Source organism: Epinephelus fuscoguttatus, linkage group LG2 (genome assembly GCF_011397635.1).
Source record: "Epinephelus fuscoguttatus linkage group LG2, E.fuscoguttatus.final_Chr_v1".
NCBI lineage: Eukaryota > Metazoa > Chordata > Actinopteri > Perciformes > Serranidae > Epinephelus > Epinephelus fuscoguttatus.
Genome location: NC_064753.1, coordinates 21,149,868 through 21,169,663, shown reverse-complemented (window position 1 = coordinate 21,169,663; position 19,796 = coordinate 21,149,868). Strand labels below are relative to the sequence as shown.

Below are 19,796 nucleotides of genomic sequence, written 5' to 3'. Positions count from 1 at the left end.
TGAGTGCTTATGCTTTACAGCCTTACCTTCCTCCGGGGTTGTGAGGCTTGTACTCAAATCATTATCATCACCATTGTTGTTATGAAGACTCTCTGTGCAGCCAACAGGACTACAGGCACTTACACTGATAATGTATCGAGTGGCTGGAGTGAGACCCGGCAGCACACCTGGAGAGGAGGAGCACATGAAAACGTCAGACAGGGAGTGAAGCAGTCAAAGCAGGCACAGGGAATTTTGCTCAAAAGAAGACTATCTCTGGAAGACACTCAAACTGCTGAGGCCTCAAATTAGCTTCGGTTAACTTTACACTGCATTTTTGCAACACACTGGCACGGCAGCACTGTTTTATGGTAGACTTTAAAAATATGAACTCACTGCAGAATCTGAATTGAACCTATTCTATCCTGTGTCCACATAATGTTTTGCCAGCACCTTCTTTCAATTGTTCCCAATGAGGAGAGACTGTAGATGGCCTTCATGCGGTTGCCCAAAGAAAAAGAGCCGTGTCCAGCCACTTTTTAGAGTGCTACAGCTTTTTTTTTGTTAAGGGCGCTGATGCTGTCACCACTGTTCCTTCTCCTGTATATCCCGAGCTGTTGACTATGACATGTCAGTCAGAAACTATCACAACACAAACAGAAAAGCCCATTTGTGAGAGCAGACTAGGCGGACATGGAATGTTGCATGTGAGGGTTGTGCTTTTACTAACATACGGGATGTACACTTGTTGTTAACTGTGTAGTGAACCCTCTGTTAATCCAGCATTATGTTAGCTACCTAGCTAAAATCATTGTCAAGGTGTTGTTGTCATAAACACACGTCCTAATACTCCTTTGTGCCAATCTCGCCTTATCTGGCTAAATGCCTATAAGTGTCTGTTACAACCTGTCATTACTAAAGTATACCTATCCTCTTCAACAGTGCAATTTAAATGCTCTACTTGTTTCTCTGCACCGCTGTTGCTAAGCAAAGTTGCTGGGCTTGGCACACACGGAGGGTCTATTCTAATTGTAAAGCTTCAGTTGTCTCTCTCTGATGTTTTTTGTCCTAGCTGTCTGCCCTCGCCACTCCTTTCCATATTTCCTAAGTCACTCTTTTACATCCCATCTCTTCTCTTCCACCCCCTCCAACCCTCCTTACTCTCTGTGTCCAGTCACCCTGTACTTGTGTCTCCTCTTTCTCTCTCTGTTACCCATGTCTTTTAATTCAATTAGGGGCCAGGGCCCCACTCCGCTGCCATTACACCCTCATTTGCTTTCTGTGTTTTTTAGCCGTTGGTGTAATTCTGCAGTCAGGTGTCGAGGCCATCATAAATTAACAAGAAGCCTTATCACGGTGGACTTAATGTCTGGCAAAGAGAGAGGGAGGGAATGGGGAGAACCGAGAGAGACACTGAAAGAGACGGAGACAGAGAGCTCATCTTCATATTTGCCTGGAGACATGGCAGAGTGGATGGGAGTAGGGACGAATAGCAGCAGCGGACGCAGACATCATCATCATCATAAAAGATGAAGTGAGGAAAGATCGAAAAGTGAGCAACAGAAAGAGAGAGAGAGAGAGAGAGAGAGAAAAGGAGCGATGCCAGGGTATGACATCACCGGGGTAGTCCTGAGTGTCTTGTTCCAAATGGAGACAGTCTCCTAAAGCTGGGGACTTGCCAAGGAGACATTAACAGGGTTGCCTGGGACAGTGTGTGCGTGTATGTGGGTGTGTTTGTATGTAAGACAGACGTAAAGTAAATGAAAAAGGCAGTGTGAATGTGCTTTCACTAAGGACTAAAATGCCCTTACAGGTCTGACAAGAAGGTGGCAGGAAACCAGCGACAACAAGTTAACAGGACATTGGCTGCAAGTTAAGTTACATTTATCAGCAATTTGTCAGTAATGTTCGCCCAGCTTTTACTGAGCAAAATCCTTTTTTTTTTTGTTCAGTTTGTTGAGACACTCCTACATGTCATTGGAAGCCTGGTTCAGTATCTCAACTAGATGGGACAGGTGAATTGATCATCTTGTTAGATTGCAATGTTGTTCCAGGAGTCCTTGGGCCCTGGCAGTCATGTGGATACCACTTGACATACATCACCAACCCAAACACCGTTGCAGACCAAGTTCACCCCCTCATGGCAGTGGCCCCCCAAGCAGGACAATGCTCAATGCCACACAGCAAAAACTGCTAAGGAACAGCCCGAGGTACGTGACAAAGAGCTCAAGGTGTTGGTCTTGCCTCCATTCTCCAGATCCCAATCTGATCAAGCATCTGTGGAATATGCCAGTATCCATCTTCACAACCAGCAGCACTCAAAAGATCCACTGCTAACACCAGACGCAACAGGACACCTCCAGAGGTCCTGTGCTAATGCCTCAACTGGTCAGAGCCAAGTTTGACCCAAGAAGGCCCCATTGTGTATCAAGGGTACTTCTGGAGTTCCAGCACGTTCCACAGATGCTCGATCAGATTGGGATGTGGGGAATTCGGAGACCAGGCTGATGCCTTGAGCTTTCCGTCATGTTACTCAGGCCATTCCTCAGCAGTTTTCGCAGTGTGGCATTGCACATTGTCCTCATGGTAGGACCACTGCCACCAGGGGGCGTTTGGGTGGACGGTGCATGTCAAGTAGCATCCATGTGAATGCCAGGACACAAGGGTCAAGGTACATGACAAGGAGCTCAAGGGGGTGGCCTGGCCTCCAAATTCTCCAGATCCCAATCTGATTGAACATCTGTGGGATGTGTCAGTATCCATCTTCACAACCAGCAGCACTCAAAAGATCCACTGCTAACACCAGACATGACAGGACACCTCCAGAGGTCCTGTGTTAATACCTCAACAGGTCAGACCCAAGTCCGACCCAAGGAGGCCCCACTGTGGAGTGGGGGTACCTCGGGGTACTGGCATGTCCCACGGATGCTCGATCGCATTGGGATGTGGGTAATTTAGAGACCAGGATGATGCTTTGCACTTTCTGTCACATTTCTGAGGCCATTCCTCAGCAGTTTTTGCAGTGTTGCATGGTGCATTGTCTTGATGGTAGGACCACTGCCATCAAGGGGTGTTGGGGTGGATGGTTCATGTCAAGTAGCATCCACATGAATGCTAGAACACAAGTGTTGAGGTATGTGACAAAGAGTTCAAGGTGTCGGCATTGCCTTCAAATTCTCCAGATCCCAATCTGATGGAGCATCTGTGGGATGTAGGACAGGACTCAAAGGATCCACCCCCAACAACAGCACATCCCACGGACGCTTGATCGGATTGGGACCTGGGGAATTTAGATACTAGGATGACGCTTTGAGCTTTCTGTCACATTTCTCAGGCCATTCCTTAGCAGTTTTTGCAGTGCGGAATTGGCGCAGTTTCGTGATGACAGGACCATTGCCATCGGGGGTGCCATTGTCTTGAGGGGGTGCTTGTCACATGAATGCCAGGACACAAGGGTTCTTCAAAGAACATTACACTGTTACAAGATGATCAGTATTACTAATTCACCTGTCAGTGATTTTAATGCTTTGGCTGATAGGTGTATATATGTAATATATGTACTGCATGTCAAAATATTTTAGACAATCAAAGGTTTGTGTGTGTTTTACCTGTGAAATTTCCATTGGCTAGGTATGTGGCTTTGATAGGTGGTGCTTCCGGCTGATCTCTATTGTAGGCCTTCAACTCATATCGATCAATCAGCCCTCTGATTTCCCCAGTGGGTGGCACCCAGCTCACCTTGGCACTGAATCCATCCAAGCTCTGCACTGTAGTTGGAGGTGGCACAGACCTAGGTACTACAAAGAGAAAGACAGAGGCAAAATGTGTCAAGATGAGAGGAGACTGGGAAGAGAAGACAACTGTGGAACAAGACGGTGAAAGAGAAGATAAATATGTAAGCAGCAGAGTACATAAATAAATTAAACAACCTCATACTACAATTAAACTAAGCAATACATCACAGAACAAGTAAGATAATCAAAGACAAAAGAATAAAAGAAAGAAAAATACAAGAAAGAATATAGGTCAGATAAAATAAATGTCAAAACAATGATGTATCAAATAAAAACCACAAGGGAAAATATGAAAGAAAAAAGCAAAACAACAGGTCGAGAGCACATGAGGTTAAAGAAAAAGCATCCCCCTTCTCTCTGTGTTTTAATAGGCCCAGTAAATCATACCTCACCATTAGCATAAATAGTATTTATGAGAGTAGTAACTTTTTCAGCACTGATTTAATACAGCCAGCCATTCATTCTGGGCTATATTTCACAGCAATCAGCCTCCCTCCTTCTCTGTAGCACTCCCCTTCTTTCTCTCTCTGACACCCTCAGTAGTTCAGAATGGTCCAGGTCCTTTCCCCCCTCCCTCTCTGTCTGCCTCACAACCACTTTCATTTTCTGTTCTCATCCATCCTTCCATCTTCCTTTGCATCTGTCCCTGTTTCAGCTTACAAATATAATAAATTCCATGCTTACAAATTCATGTTACATCTATCTTTCATATCCTTAATCTCACTCATTCCAGTCCGCTGTGCTTCTTGGTTCTGCGCAGGATTGTACAGTATATTAAGTCATAAAACAGTGCATCACTGACAACCTGCTTCATGCTCTACCTCCAACGACCTTTTTGTTTTTCTTCTGTCAGTCATTAACTTCCTTTTTCCTTAAAACTTTCTCACCTTCCTTCTCCACTTGAGCTTCCAGTTTTTATCAACCCTTTTCTTTCTCCTTTCATTATTCCCTCATCTTGCATCTTTTCTGATTTCCTAACATCCCTTCCCTTCTTACTGTCCAGCCACATCTTTCCTTCTCTTTATTCTGACTCTTCCTACCTCCTCTCTCCTCCCACCTTTCCTCTCAGTACTTTGCTCCTTCCTCCATTCTCCTCCATTTCCCTCAGTTCTTAATGTTTTTAGCACTTCCTCCCTCACTCCTTCATTTCTCTCTTTGGTCATAGCATGGTATACTGAGACCTACCAGTGTATCGTTCACTACTAACGAGCAGCTTTATATTACACAAGGGACCACACAGGCCATTCTGGGTTAACAGCCTTTTACTGGGATGCCCTTTATAGAGGCTTTATCAATCTCTCATACCGTCGGGCACATGTAATATCACTGGCTTTGGATAAGTCTCACATATTGTACAACATAGTGGTGGTTTTACATCTACATCAACAAAGAGAAACACTATAGGACAAAGTTTACATTCCTTGTCGAATGGGCCAAATTGTGTCTGAGTAAAAGATATTTCAGTTGCAGTCAATAAGGACAAAATCATACATTTGTTAATGACTCAGTAAATGAAATACTAATTTAAAGACAGATTACACAGCACACTGAATGAACATACATGTCAAGAGGAACACACATATACACACACACACACACGCAAATACACACACACACACACACACACACACACACACACACACACACACACACACACATAGTATGCTTATGCCTGGTGCTTAAGGGTGTTATCATTCCATCACACTATTAGAACGTAGGTAGGTGGATAGAAACAATTGTACTGCAGCAGACAATGTGTATAATGTTTGCTGTGCTTGTGTACTGCAAGGACGAGTCGTGTGTGTGAAAACATATACGAGTGTGACTGCGTATTACTGTTATGATGTTGTCATCATCATCATCATCATCATCATTACATCTGACTGTAAACATACTGGTCTGATAATAAACAGTAAGGCACACCAAGTATTGCCAGAAAGTCGAGAGATGTTTTACCTTTGCTTTGGCTGCGTCCTCTCTGCCAAGGTCCTGCTGCCCAACCTCCAGCAGCCAAGGCCACAAACCTGTACAGGTACTCTTAAAAGTTGTATGTGTGTTTGTATACATAGGAAAAAGGGTTTGGGATGCACATGGAACAGGGAAGAAACAGATTTCTTATATTAAAATAAAATATATTGTGTAATGGAATGTGTAGGAGAAAATTAAAATTAAGCACAAAAAAAGATGCATCATCTCTGTAGCACCTAAAATCAGCATCATGATTGTCCCATTTATCTTAGTAACGATTAATATACAATATGCTATTATATACATCCGTGTACAAGATTGGTCATCCCCATTGTGGAACTTTTTCTCTTTGTACTGAACAATGAACCAAAAATCATGGATTATAACACGTTGTATTTTGAGCAATATTTATTAACGACTTAAAAACAACTTAAAAACTAAAATATATATATTAAAAAAATACAACTATCATAATAATTTTCAAATTCTGCGACTTATTGATATGACTAAAATTTGGTCAGTTGGAGTCATAATGTTAGTTTCAGTCTTTTTTATCTATATATTACACCATTTATATAATATGATGTGATGCAGTTATCAACTTTAAAATCTACACTGGATTTCTTGGATGGTTTGCTCATACTGTAACCTCTGTGTCAGTCAAAAAATGTTACAGCAATATCCCCAGTGTGAGATCACATCAGAAAGCCCTAATGCACACCTTATCAACAGGTATGTAAGAGTACAACCTCACCTGAAAAGAAAACTGGACTTCCTTGCACCATTGGCACTTGGGATAAAAATGTCACTATGGCACACCCGTCTCAATCTGAACAACAAGCTGATGGGTAGAGTTTGTAATTGTGTTGTGATTTAGGTATTTAAGATTAGATGATGGTCCACTAGGTATCTCCCTATCCGAATTTCCCCTACTGATAAATATTGGTTAAGTCAAGTTCATTTTGTTTTATACAGTGTAATCCTATATCGTAAATAACAAATTTGCATCAAGGGGATTTACAATCTGTACAGCATATGTTACCCTCTGCCCTCAGAGCCCTTGATTTGGAGGGGTCTGAGGACTTGGAAAACTTTCCAAAAAACATGTTTCTACATTCATTATTCTTTTCTAAAATAGTCCTTTAGTAATAAGCTTGATTGCTGATTGCAAATTGACTTGGGTGCTGACTTGATTAAATATTTGAAACTGACTGTTGGAACACAGACTGGAGTATGAGCACCATGTTCTTTGGATTGTTTGATGTCTCAAGAAGGTCTATCACTAAAACCATGTTACTTATTAAGAAATTAGCATTGACAGTGTGCCAGAGTTCCAGGAAAGCACTCTCTCTGTGTTAGTGTAGTGATGTAAACCTGCACTGTGCATCGTTACCGGTGAAAGGCTGTAGGCTATGATCTGTGGCTTGTGTCTTCCTCCCACTGTAGACCAACACTGAATCATTTCCTCTGCAGTTGTACCGGCTTTCACTGATGGGACAGCCGTCTAAGTAGACTCTAACAGAACGGCGGGAGGCAACAGAAAGATTAACACTTTGACTGACAGGAGGGTTTGTTCCATCACTGCGTATGGTAAGACCCTTAATGCAACCTCCTAGGCCTGTGAAAGAGGAAAGCAGAAGAGAAAGAGAAGAAGAAGGAGAGGAAGAAGAGAACAAGAAAAAAGGGAAGAGGAGAAAGGGGAGGAGAATGTGAGAACAGTGCATCTTTCTAAAAACTCTGTGAAATGCTTGTCTCCAATTGTTTAAATAATCATTAATCATTGTCTAAACTATCATCTACCACTTTCTAATTTGCAAGTTGAACTTGTCAAGCACTTAAAAATTAGTCAAATATGATACTGCAAGCAAATACAAGTGTAATCACTATGACTCCTGGTTGGTACATTTAATGCTGCCCTGGCCAGACTGTGGAGTGGGCAAGATACGGTCGCACGATAGTGTAAAAGTACTGACACAACATTCTCACCATGTTTGTGACTTCGACTGTCCAGAGCAGGATGTATGAGCTCCATGGGCACGCCTCCCAGGTATAGCGGCGAATTAACTCTCAGCCTTACTGCTCCTCCCACTCCTCTGGTCTCTTCTGCCCAGTCATTGACGGCAGCGGAAATGAGCGAGCCACGTTTTGCCAATGAAAGTTGTTTCCACTCTCCATCGCAGTAGCTAAGCCCCACCCACATGCTGAGTTCAGTCACATGACCTTCAGAGGCAAGAATGAAGAACAGGAGACCACCATCCAGCTCCACCTTAAAAAAAAGGACACCAATAGACAAAAAATAATAAGCTAATGACATAAGATTTCACCCATTTTAAATAGTAGAAAAAATATGTATCGAAAACTCATGTTTAGCTACCCCCCTACCAAAGCTTTGAACATTTACTGTTGATTACTAACGTAGCTCCAGAGCCCAAAAAATGATGTTTGTGACAGTCACACTGATGTCATGTATTACTTTTAAATGCATCTCTGCTCCTTACCAGCATGTAGTCTTCAGTTTCTGTGCTGTATGTAAAGAGCAAAAGTGCATTGAGCTGGTCTGTTCTGAAATCCATTGAAATGTCAAAGTCCTGTCCTCCACTGAACACATCTCTGCCCATCTCCAAGTACCCTGAAATAAGGAAGAAAGAAGTGACAACAACATGACATTTCATTATGAGGCTAAACACAAAAAATTATTTTGCCATACTGGGGACCTGTCAAAATAGTCTGTACCCCCCCTAACCAAATATAACGTTTAAGTCACATTTAAAATGTGTGATGTGTTTATGGTTAACATCCTATTTTCATATTTTCAAAAGTGACAGACAAATAAAAGATTGGATGAGCAAGCCCATTTACAAAGCATTAATGGAGGAAATGTACACTGATGAACCTGATCTTTCACACAGAGACCAATTAACTTATCATCATCATATTTATCAACAAGAAACAACAACCTCATTACCACCAACAGCAGCAGCAAGCATCTTATTAAGATATACAGTGTTGCCAGAGTATTAGGGACACTAAAAATCCACTTGAAGCTGTATCCCAACACATCATGCTGATTCCACAGAGCTTTTCTCTGCACTACAAATACTCTTCTGCCTTTTGCTCTGTTTCTATATTGCAGTATGAAGTATTGTGTTACAATGTACACTATCATTTCACTCTTGCAGAGCATAACTTTCAATCTCTCTAGCATACAATAAGGTTGATGTGCAAGTTTTTGTAAGTGAGTTAACAAAAAACCATCAGAACCATTTATGTTATTGACAAAAGATCCTACCATGACCCAGAAAATGGGCTCCATCCATAGTCTGAACAGGGCATCCCTCCCAGCTTTCATACACTGCCACCTTCTTTGTAGCTTTTGCCCAGTCAAGAGATTTCCATTCCTCTGCGGGGCTGTCGGTCATTTTAAAACTCACGTCTCTGAGGCAACCAGAGAAACCCTGTCGCACTAGTCGTGCATCACCTGGTGAGACAGACAAGAAAAAATACCATAACTGCCACTTGAAAAATGTTCACTGAATGATTTTAAAACTGTCCAAAATATTAAGTTTAAGCTCAAAATGTATATTTCAAGTTGTCAGTAGCTATTACCATGCAGTGCTTATCATACAGATGACCAGGAGTCACAAAGTATGCCTGAATATGCCAGTGATGGCAAATTTACTGAAGACAGTTATGCTGGTCTCGTTGTAGTGAGATTGGACCTCAACCAGGAAACTTTAAAGTATTTATATCCCTTTCCTAAATTATACTTGAGGAGGACAGAAAACCTGCCTTATCAAAAAGAGTGGCGAGAATTGGCAGAATACCATTTCCTTAGCAGAGAATAAATAAAGCATATAGAAATAAATTAAAAAGCCAAGCCAGGTCACGATGGCCACATGTATTAAATCTACTTAAATGGTAGAAATAATAAACAGCAACACATAATAATCAAAGAGTGGGAAACGATGGACTTACCTGAATCCTCTCTGAGCAAAGTAAAGTCTTCAGGCAGCCCTCCAATGAATGTCCCTGTGTTCTCACCAATAATAGTGCTGCCACTGGAGGCTGACGCACTTCCTGGTGGTGGAGGTGGGATGGTGGTTTTACACAAAAATGTCATGGGGCAAGGCAAAAGTGTGGAGTTATTAGGAAACAGAAAGGAATTACAAAAGGAGGGAAGGACAACATAAAAGTGAGGAGGGAAAATGGGGGTGAAGGTTAATACAAAAAAGAAAGCAGAGAGTGAAACTAAGCGAGGTAAGGATTTAACTCATGCAGTTTCTGTACAGATTTACCCAAAAAGAAAGAACATTAATAACATATTTGAAAACAACTGAGGAACCTAAGTGTGTTTCTGTGTGTGTGAAGTAGTATTTTTCTCATCAGACACAGAATCGCTGGGATTGACCTGGCTAATACCGCCATGCGGAGCTGGGGGATTTACATACATACAAACACACATACACTCACATACATACATACATACACATCAGTCTCACACTCTTCGCATCCATGCACAGGCGTACATCCTCGCATCTATAGACATGCCAAAATACACTTGCATTGACACCCACGCTCCCACACAGAGCAGACACACACAGTGGTCAGTATGAATATGAGAAGAGTTACCTCTGTATTGATTGTTTACAACGATTGTTCCCACGGCCCCTCGCCTTGTTGCTATGATGCTGTGCCATTGTCCATCATTGTAGCGGCGCCCTCCATCACCCTGCACACTCACAGCCACTGCTGAGCCCTACAACACATGAAGACATGAACACACAATACAGGAAAGAAATTAAACTCATGTACAATAATGGGGTTGTGAAGACATCCTCTGACCAGTGGGTCTCACAGCTATGTGTATTACCGTAATCACTGAAGTATATCTATGACCTCTGGCTCAAAATAGACCAGTTTTCAAATAGCAGTGCAATCAAACAGGCTTACTTTGTGACATTTCAAATGATCGCTTCTTTATGCCTCTGTCGTGCGAACAAGGTTAGACATTAAGGATCGATGACACACATCATACACACACCACCCTGAAGAGGACACTAACATACACATATAATCATCAAAGTGTTGTTACAAGGCTTTTTGCTACCTATTAAGTATGACATCATTGTTGTGATCAGCTTTTAGCAAGTGGGCAAAGAGTAATGTAGTAAAAGAGGAGTAACAGGCAGGTGCACACTCGCACAAAAACACACTGACAACATATATCCACACACAGATATACACACAGTGATGAAGATTTAATGATGAGATCAATAAATGTATGAATGCCAGAGTATATCAGCCTCTGACATCTTTATTACCATTGCTAGACAGCTCTACTTAACAAGACAACATGGGAGGAGTCTCTCTCTGTTACTCTCACACACTCTCAGACGCATACACACCAGATAAGATTCCTTGTATGGTAGAGACACTGGTAATGGAAGCAACTAGCACTCGATTCTCCTCAACTTTTCTCTTACACACACACACACACACACACACACACACACACAGTGTATACACTTTCAGATTGATACAGAGGAAGCATTCAGTTTGTCCAGCAACATATACCATCAGCATGAGTCATGTCACTCATTACGTGCTGGATGAAACACACACCACCTTTTAACAAAGACCCACCAATGATGGTGGTGTCATTTCTGTAGCTTGCACTTAGGTGTACAGCACTTGACTGAGGTATGTGTCTGCTATTGTGTTAGAAGGCCCCAGTGCCCCAATCTCTTTCATATAGAGTATGTGATGCTGGAAGCTAAAACATTGTGTGCGCACACGTACACGCACACGCACGCACACACACACACACACACACACACACACACACACACACACACACACACACACATACTTGTTTTTATTACTCCGTGGGGACCTAAAAATTGGACCTGAAATTTTTTTCACGGTGGGGACCTCACCTTAAAGAATCATTTTAAGGCAAAATTAATAGTCAAAATCAATTCTCTGATTTTTTTAAAGCACTTCTTACCAGAAAAGTCACCAAAATTCCCAAGTTTTTTCAAATTAATTTTTTCAGGTTTTTCTATTTCGCTGGGGACCCCTTTTTGGTGTCGTACCACAAACCACCACCAGGTGTCAGACAATTAAATTTACCAAACAGGGATTTTTTCTATTCACTTTTGAGTCTGTATAAGAGCAGAAATTAAAGTAAAATCCTTTGCAATCAGTGAAGATGATTATTTAGAAGAGAAAATGGTGCCTATATTGTAATTTCATGCTGTTTTTGCATGTATATTAAGCCAGCACAGTGTTGCAGTGATCAGTGCTGTGTCGACCCCTGTGTCTGAGAGGTGACCTGAGCAGGTGAACCTCACCCGCACCCTGTCAGCTGGGACGGGCACATATATGGACCAGTAAAGTCACAAATGGTGAAAAACTGAAAGTAAATACTTAAGTCAAGTACAGTAAGATGTGATTACTGGTATATAGGTACCAGCTAATGCAGTGTTATAATGCATGTCATCTTTGCTAACTCTCATTTAAATACAGACTTGAGCCGATAAAGCAGCATGCAGAATGAAGAAGAACAGAGCAGCATGAAGAGAGGACAGAGAAGCGAGAGAGGAGAGAAGAACAGAGCATGACAGGAGGAAGTTACACTATTTCAGTGTAGTTTGATGTGGTTAAAGCGTATGTGCAATGTAGATTTATCAATAAAGTACAGATGTAGCTGAAGGTCCATCCCTGTATATTTCTTACATATTCAATAATACAGCAGACTGTGAATAAGTATACTTAATAAACAATCACTGCATCTGAATGATCACCACTAGACACTAGCTGTGTTGGCCTAGTTGTACTGTTACCAGAGAAGCTACAAGAGCCAGATTGTGCATAAACAGAAATAACTGCATCTGTTAGCATTGGTTGTTAGAGCAACATGGACAAGTGACAGGAGAGGAGCAGAACATCATGAAGACAGGAGCAGAACAACATGGAGAAAAGCAGCATGGACAGGAGGAAAAACACAATGTCAGTGTAGTCACTGCTGTGATTACCTGTGGCACTCAGCCTGCGGCCTTGTGCCTATGACCCAGTCACACCAATGCTGATATTCAGCACAACACCTTGTAGCATTTCACAACTTTTCAGGTCTTTTAGGTTACCACTGTTCCAACTTTGAGGTTGGTATTAAATTCTTAATGAGGATATAATTTTTCAATACAATGATATTTCTCAGCTTGAACATTTGATATGTTGTCTTTGTGTCATTTTACTTAATAAACAGGTATATTTTTTTCTTTTTGTACTGACAAGGGCGATTGTGCTGCACAGTGAATACCTCTACACAAAAGATACAGAATAAAATAGAAATAAATGAAATAGTGCCTTAACACAACGGTGTAAATACCATCCACAGCCTTGGATTGTGAAAGCCAAGTAATTAGCTTGCTGATAGATATGTTTCCTTGTATGAACTGCGTTAACCCACCATGTCATCATACTTCAGCTGCACTGTAAGATGAACATCACACTTGACCCTGCATTGTTTCAGAACCATCAGATATAAATGTAATTCACTCGACACAGGCCTGAATAGTGGCAGTCACTGCCACCAAAGAAGGCATTATGTAAACAGAAAAAAACATCCAGATGTTATCATGCCCTGGAGAAAGGGGAAAAGCAGCATGGACAGGAGGAAAAACACACTGTCAGTGTAGTCACTGGTGTGATTACCTGCAGCCTTGTGCCTATGACCAAGTCACACCAGTGCTGATATTCAGCACAACAGCATGACCTCAAGTGTGATATTGCTTAAGTAAAGATGACAGATATACTTGCATATGTAAACAATTAATACTTGAATTTGTGTATTGCTGAATGATGACTTCATAAAACTGCAATAAGAGAAGTGGTTTATTCAACCAAAACGGTTAAAGATGCACATCAAAAATATAAATGACAAAATGTAAATGGTGTGCATTTACCTACACCTGTTCTAATTCAACTCTGACTCTGACTCTAAAATAAACTATGCGCAGCAGCAGCTCATCTCCCCCTTTTGGCAGCTTATTCAACCAACATGGTTAAAGATGCACATCAAAAAATTAATCACAGAACGAAATGCAAATGGTGTGCATTTACCTGCTGTCCAGCTCCGCCCTTCAGAGCCCAGAGCTTGGAGCCTATCTTGCCAGAGCAAGATAGAAAACCTATTCTAACTCGACTCAACTCTTTTTCTTAACTCAAAATAAACTCAGAGCAGCAGCTCATCTCCCTCTTTGGCAGCTTATTCAACCAACACTGTTAAAGATGCACATCAAAAAATTAATCACAGAACGAAATGCAAATATTGTGCATTTTAACTTGGCAAGATAGAATACCTGTTCTAATTCAACTCAACTCTTTTTCTTAACTGAAAATAAATTCAGAGCAGCAGCAGCTTATCTCCCTCTTTTGGCAGCATCAATTCGGTTTTTGACATAGAACTTTACTGCTGTCCAGCTCCTGTCCTGTAGGGCCTGTGGAGACTCCTCAATACATCTCACGCAGTCTGCTTTTCCTGGAACCCTCCTGGACCTTATGAAGCTATTCAGCGTCTTCTCCACTGCCTGGACCTCCTCCTCCGACCACTTTCTTCTCCTTTGTGAAGAACCTGAATAAAATACAACAATAGCTTAATGTTCTTGAACACTGAACTCAAACTAATCAACATCGTTAAGAGCAGGTTCCTATTTCAACATTGGTGCAAATGCTTAAAAAGTGCTTAAAAACAGTTGAGCAAAACTGGTTATACACAAAGAGGTTAACTGGTTTTACTGTTGAGGCTGATCAGAGTATAAAATACAGGCCATTGAACAGTTTCTACTTTGTACACAGAATCAGCTTTAACCACATTAAAACTTCAATCACCAAACACATTATTATTGACAGCTAGGATCAAGACTTTTCAGATTAGACTTTGAAGAAGACCTCATGAGTGTTGAGATCAACAACCTCAGGTTTAACCAGGTAACCAGAGGGGTGTACTGCGAAGCCAGTTTAGTGGGATAGCGAGGTATGTTGAGTCTAAAGCCAGGCTTTCCTTTTATCACAAAGGTGGCCCTCTTTTAACCCGGCTAGATCACCATGGTAACTTATGCTTAGCTATATGTTCAGAGTTTAAAATTAAAATCGGCTATAAAAGCGCCGCTGTTTCACCATTTAACTCATTTACAGCGGGTGCAACCTTAACTTTGAAAGTCCAGTGGAGCTGGATCAGAACCGAGCATTTGTACAAAGGAAGAGATCGTGTTGATCCACTGGTGTTTACTTTCTCTGAGCGTCTCCGTCTGTAGATGTTCAGCTGAGGGAATACGCTGCTCGACTGTTGAGCCGACTCCCGTCAGGAGCTCATTACGCTATATATATTTATACTACTGATGGTTCTGAAACAATGCAGGGTCAAGTGTCATTTTTATACTTTTATATAGGCCTAGCAGTCTGGGCCACTGAAATAAGTAGTGCGGTCGCAGCATTACAGATAATCAGATAGGTAATCAGTAAAGTTAATCATTTCACTTTGATGTGGCCATGAATAAATTAATTTCAATGTTTCATCTGTTATATGGCAGTGTGGCCCAAACACAAATCTTGAATATGTCTATGCTATTTTCACAGTTAAAAAGGTCTTTGCTGCCATTGTACAGAGACAATAGGCTGAGATTTGCTTGTACTGCACCTAAAAAATTCACTGTATATTCATACGCACACCCAGCCTTGCTTTCATTAAAACACACTCACATTCTATAATTGTGATCAGTAAAATATATGAAAACAATATAAAACACAATTTAAAAATGACAGTTGTGGCTCTAGTTTATTTTGTTTAAATGGATAAATCTTCGTATTTAAAAGTACCGCAATGTTCAGCTGTCAGAAATTAAAATCAGCCTCCTCTCTTTACTTGTTATTCATTATCATATTTGCAGCAAAGTGTAGCTTTTGGCTGTGATCACGCTTTTTTATATCACTCATGCTCTCTCCATTAAAGCAACCTGCTCCTCTTGGCTGAAATCAGCGGCCGTGTGCGGAAGCAGAATCATATGACGCCAAACACCTCTTTTTATGTGAATGCACACAGAGCACAATGCTGAGAGTCGGACTTGACAAACCAAGTTGAGTTGGCTTTAGGTTTTGTTAAGCCAGAACATGAACACAAAGCCTGGCTATGTTGAGCCTCCTTCGCAGTACAGGCCTCAGACATGTCCATAACCCTCATGTTCTACTATTTACTGTAGATGTTACCTTGAGCTGGAGGTGTGCTGTGCTTTCCACTGGTGGATCTCTCTCTCTCACTGGATTTATCTGGAAACACAACAGCTCTCTTAGTAAAAGAAGTAGTGAACCTGATGAATATGAAACCTTAATAACATACAACATTACTAGGTCTACAGATCTGTCTTAATGACTCCTAATGACTGATTAGCTGACACAGAACACTGAAACATCCTGAGGCTGTGACAGGAGCTCTCCTCAGGTATGAAACCTGTCCTGTCCTGAGCTGTCACACTGAAGGACAAAATAGTTCAGGTACAGTGTCAGACCTGCCGAAAGGAACAAACACTGGCAATGATGTGAAGAAGCCACCGTGATGATGTCATGACCAAGACCTCTATCTATTTTTCTCCATCTATGCTAACCAGCTAGCCCTGACCCATTCCATATTTTTACACCATTTTGACAGTAGATGCCGTGAGTGAGTGTAGCATCTTGTCTCCTCCTAGAGAAGAACAGCTTCCCCCAGAGCACAATGTTACCTACAGTTCCCAACTAGAATCACAGAAACGCTTAGAGGCTGCAGCTCCAAGAAAGTCCTATTTTCTTCACAGATGTCTGACCTTATTTGACGGCAAAAAAAAGAGGTGAAACAAGTAAATCTGGATGTGATTTTCCACAGCAGCTGCAGCAGCCTTTCTTCAGACCGGTGAGTAATCACTAATTTACTGACCAACATTTCAAGTGTCAAAGTTGTGATGTTGTCAACTGGGTTCAAGTATTTTGTAAAGTTTAATTCTGTTGGCTGTTGCCCAGCTAATTACATCAGTAACATGAGACTTAGTTTATAACTGACTGTACATTTGTACAGTCAGCCACAGCCGCATCCAGCCCGCCAAACCTTCGAATTCGGCCTGCGACTGAGTTCAGCTAGTTTACGAATTATACTGTATTTCTCAGTCTGTGTGCGCTTGTAAGTCAATGTGCTGGGACACGCAAACACGCGGAAAGTATTTGTGTTGCCTGTGAGCCCCTGCATGCATGCTCAGAATTCATAAGCTGCAGCACGCATTTGATGCACGTCTTTTTCATGCATGTCCATGAGCACAGCTGTCAGTCTTTGCTGCCATTGTACAGAGACAATAGGCTATGAGATTTTCTTGTACTGCATCTAAAAAATTCACTGTATATTCATACGCACACCCAGCCTTGCTTTCAATAAAACACACTCGCATTCTATAATTGTGATCTGTAAAATACATGAAAACAATATAAAACACTATTTAAAAATGACAGTTGTTGCTCTAGTTTATTTTGTTTGTGTCCATAACCCTCATGTTCTACTATTTACTGTAGATGTTACCTTGAGCTGGAGGTGTGCTGTGCTTTCCACTGGTGGATCTCTCTCTCACTGGATTTATCTGGAAACACAACAGCTCTCTTAGTAAAAGAAGTAGTGAACCTGATGAATATGAAACCTTAATAACATAAAACATTACTAGGTCTACAGATGGCCTCGCCTGTGTCTCTCCTAATGTTTCCCACTGAGCTCTGCCCCATTTGAAAGAAGAAGAAGGAAGCTCATGTGTGGAAAGACATGGCCTCAAGATGTAGAATGTGTGTTGTGGAAGAGAAACACACGTCAGGACCGATGACTTGTATCCTCAGAACAGACCTGTCCTGTGATTGTCAGCCTCCTTTCATATTTAAGCTGAAAATCACAGGGCATGTCTGAGGATAGAAGTCTGCAGCTCCAGCACGATATGTAAATGATGATATGATGGGCTATGTCAAGATTTTTCATCATTTTATATCATACAAAACACCAAATATGTGTATAAATAAAAATGATGTACTTATAGTAAAATAAAATATAAACAACTAAATAATAAGGCAAAAGGTGAACTTTATTTCAGTCTAGGCCTGTTTGAATGTCTGCCCCCCAAGGATTCTGTTGCAAAAAATTCTGGCCCTGCAGTAGACCCAGTGTTGATGGTGTCACCATATTGTGACTCTTTTTCATCACTGGGAGGAGATCAGGCAGGACTGAATGTTTAGGTTCCATCAGGAGCTCAGACAGTACATGAGGAGGCTCCAGGTGAGTAAAGATTCTGATGCTGGACCCTCTGCTCCAGAACCGGCTGGTTCAGGATCAGCTCTCACTCAGCTCCACTGCCTGTTTATTGGTTCTATAGTGCAAACAGTGATTTGTCATCATCTCTCTAGTTGTGAATACAGGAAATGAAACTTCAGCATTTCATAATTTTCAGACTGTTTCAACTGTTCATATTGTGCCTCTCAGCATATTCAACATTGCTACTGCATTTATTTAAACCTATATTTCCCCTCACTATTCATTACAGACATGACATGTTTGGATATACAAACTATGATCTTGCCACACCAGACAAACTGGACAAACTATTCCACAAAGAGCCATGTGTTGTAGTTTTTTTCTACAACCAATCAAGAGCACACAGTTTAACAAATCAGCTGATTGAATGGGTCAAGTCTGGTGTGCTGTTGCTTGGTTGGAACAAAAACCTGCAGCCACAGCCCTTGCCCATGCCTGTTCTAATTCCATGTCTGTATGAGGACCAGAATCAAGTCCAGTCCTGGTGGTGGACCAGCACCTGCTCCTTCTTCTTCTGTGTCTGGACTCAATCATCAACAACCACATAAGTACAGTACAGTGGCACTCTGGAGAATTATGCCTGCAGAGATATTGTCAGTGTGTGATCTTAGCATAACAATGTCTAACTATATGTAATTTGGGGCTATTGCAGTATTTGCCTTTTATTGTTAATTTCCTGAGGTTTCTTGTGTCCTGCACTGAGCTGAATCTTAAGTGAATAAAAGCTGCTTTTCTAATTCTGCCTTTGTGATTATGTTATTATCCCTTGTCATCCTCAAGCTGCAATAGCTATGTATCTTTCAGTGTTATCAACATTTTTAACAATGTCAACAACAAATATACATATAAAGGATTCAAAAGAACATGATTACAACTGTATAAATGATACCTTTAAGAAGCATTTCAAATAACTATTTCCAATCTTTTAAATTCCACCAGTTAATAAATCTTTACTGTTATTTAAGAAATGTAAAAAAAAAATGCAATAAAAAATGCAATCAAAATAAATATGAAAAAAGAATAAAATTACTACCCAATAGTTGTCAGCTTACTTGATGAAGGACTGGAGGATGGTGAAGGTGTGGAGGACGTTGAAAGTCTGGAGGATGATGAAGGTGTGGAGGATGAAGGTCTGGAGGATGATGAAGGTGTGGAGGGCGTAGAAAATGATGTAGAAGCAGCCATCTGGTCGTCGTCTTCATCCAAGTCTGACTGGTCACTGTCCTGAGCTATTTCCTCTGAGGACCACAGTAACCACATGGATAAAAGTATTGAATACACATTCATCAGTACATGACAGCAACATCCCACAAGAGGGCAAAACGTAGGCTGCACAACTAAGAAGAATGTGAATATGATAAATTAAAGAGAGAAACAAATGAATACAGTTACCACAGAGGTTGTTTTACCTTGCGGATCAATGGAGATCTCATCCAGAGTTTGTCCCTTGAACTCTGCCATTTCCCATTCCAGGGCCATCAGCATTTTGCTGACCTTAGCCAGCTGTAATGTTCCTTCAGGCAGCCTGTAGTATTGGCGGTGAACTCTTATGTCATGACCTAAGAAATCCAAGGTTGTCCATTTCATTGTCCTTGAGATTGAGAAGCTGGGACATTGTGGCCATGTGTTTCCTCAACTTAGTAGAGGACAGTGCCTCTGGGTTACTGGCCCCACAGGATTGAGCT

General features: G+C 41.3%; 2 protein-coding genes across 4 annotated transcripts in view; both read right to left on the bottom strand.

The window, feature by feature from the left end:
• Positions 1–19,796, bottom strand: part of ush2a (Usher syndrome 2A (autosomal recessive, mild)) — a 286,437-nt gene that overhangs the window by 139,423 nt on the left and 127,218 nt on the right. The window contains exons 31-39 of the mRNA XM_049604025.1: positions 10,371–10,497; positions 9,717–9,818; positions 9,031–9,219; positions 8,240–8,370; positions 7,728–8,007; positions 7,135–7,359; positions 5,730–5,810; positions 3,588–3,776; positions 27–167 (exon numbers count right to left, since the gene is read on the bottom strand). Coding sequence (XP_049459982.1) covers positions 27–167; positions 3,588–3,776; positions 5,730–5,810; positions 7,135–7,359; positions 7,728–8,007; positions 8,240–8,370; positions 9,031–9,219; positions 9,717–9,818; positions 10,371–10,497 — 1,465 coding nt within the window. The remainder of the gene's footprint in view (positions 1–26; positions 168–3,587; positions 3,777–5,729; positions 5,811–7,134; positions 7,360–7,727; positions 8,008–8,239; positions 8,371–9,030; positions 9,220–9,716; positions 9,819–10,370; positions 10,498–19,796) is intronic.
• Positions 13,887–19,564, bottom strand: LOC125905786 (putative protein TPRXL). 3 transcript variants are annotated; one of them, XM_049604003.1, is made up of 5 exons: positions 19,521–19,564; positions 19,164–19,349; positions 17,341–17,398; positions 16,008–16,067; positions 13,887–14,376 (listed from the first exon to the last, which is right to left on the bottom strand). In XM_049604003.1, the coding sequence occupies exons 2-5, from the start codon at positions 19,311–19,313 to the stop codon at positions 14,165–14,167; spliced, it is 480 nt and encodes a 159-aa protein (XP_049459960.1). In that variant the 5' UTR covers positions 19,314–19,349; positions 19,521–19,564; the 3' UTR covers positions 13,887–14,164. The 3 variants fall into 3 exon arrangements, with proteins under 3 accessions (XP_049459960.1, XP_049459969.1, XP_049459950.1); XM_049604012.1 differs by lacking the exons at positions 16,008–16,067; positions 19,521–19,564 and having other exon boundaries at positions 19,164–19,505; XM_049603993.1 differs by lacking the exons at positions 17,341–17,398; positions 19,521–19,564 and having other exon boundaries at positions 19,164–19,505.

Coding starts and splice junctions, on each gene's coding strand:
- LOC125905786 (XM_049603993.1), bottom strand. CDS start 19,398: ATGAATGTGTATTCAATACTTTTATCCATGTGGTTACTGTGGTCCTCA. Junction 16,068..19,163: donor ATCCTCCAGTCCTTCATCAA/GTAAGCTGACAA, acceptor TTGTGTTTCCAG/ATAAATCCAGTGAGAGAGAG. Junction 14,377..16,007: donor CAGCACACCTCCAGCTCAAG/GTAACATCTACA, acceptor TATTTTATTCAG/GTTCTTCACAAAGGAGAAGA.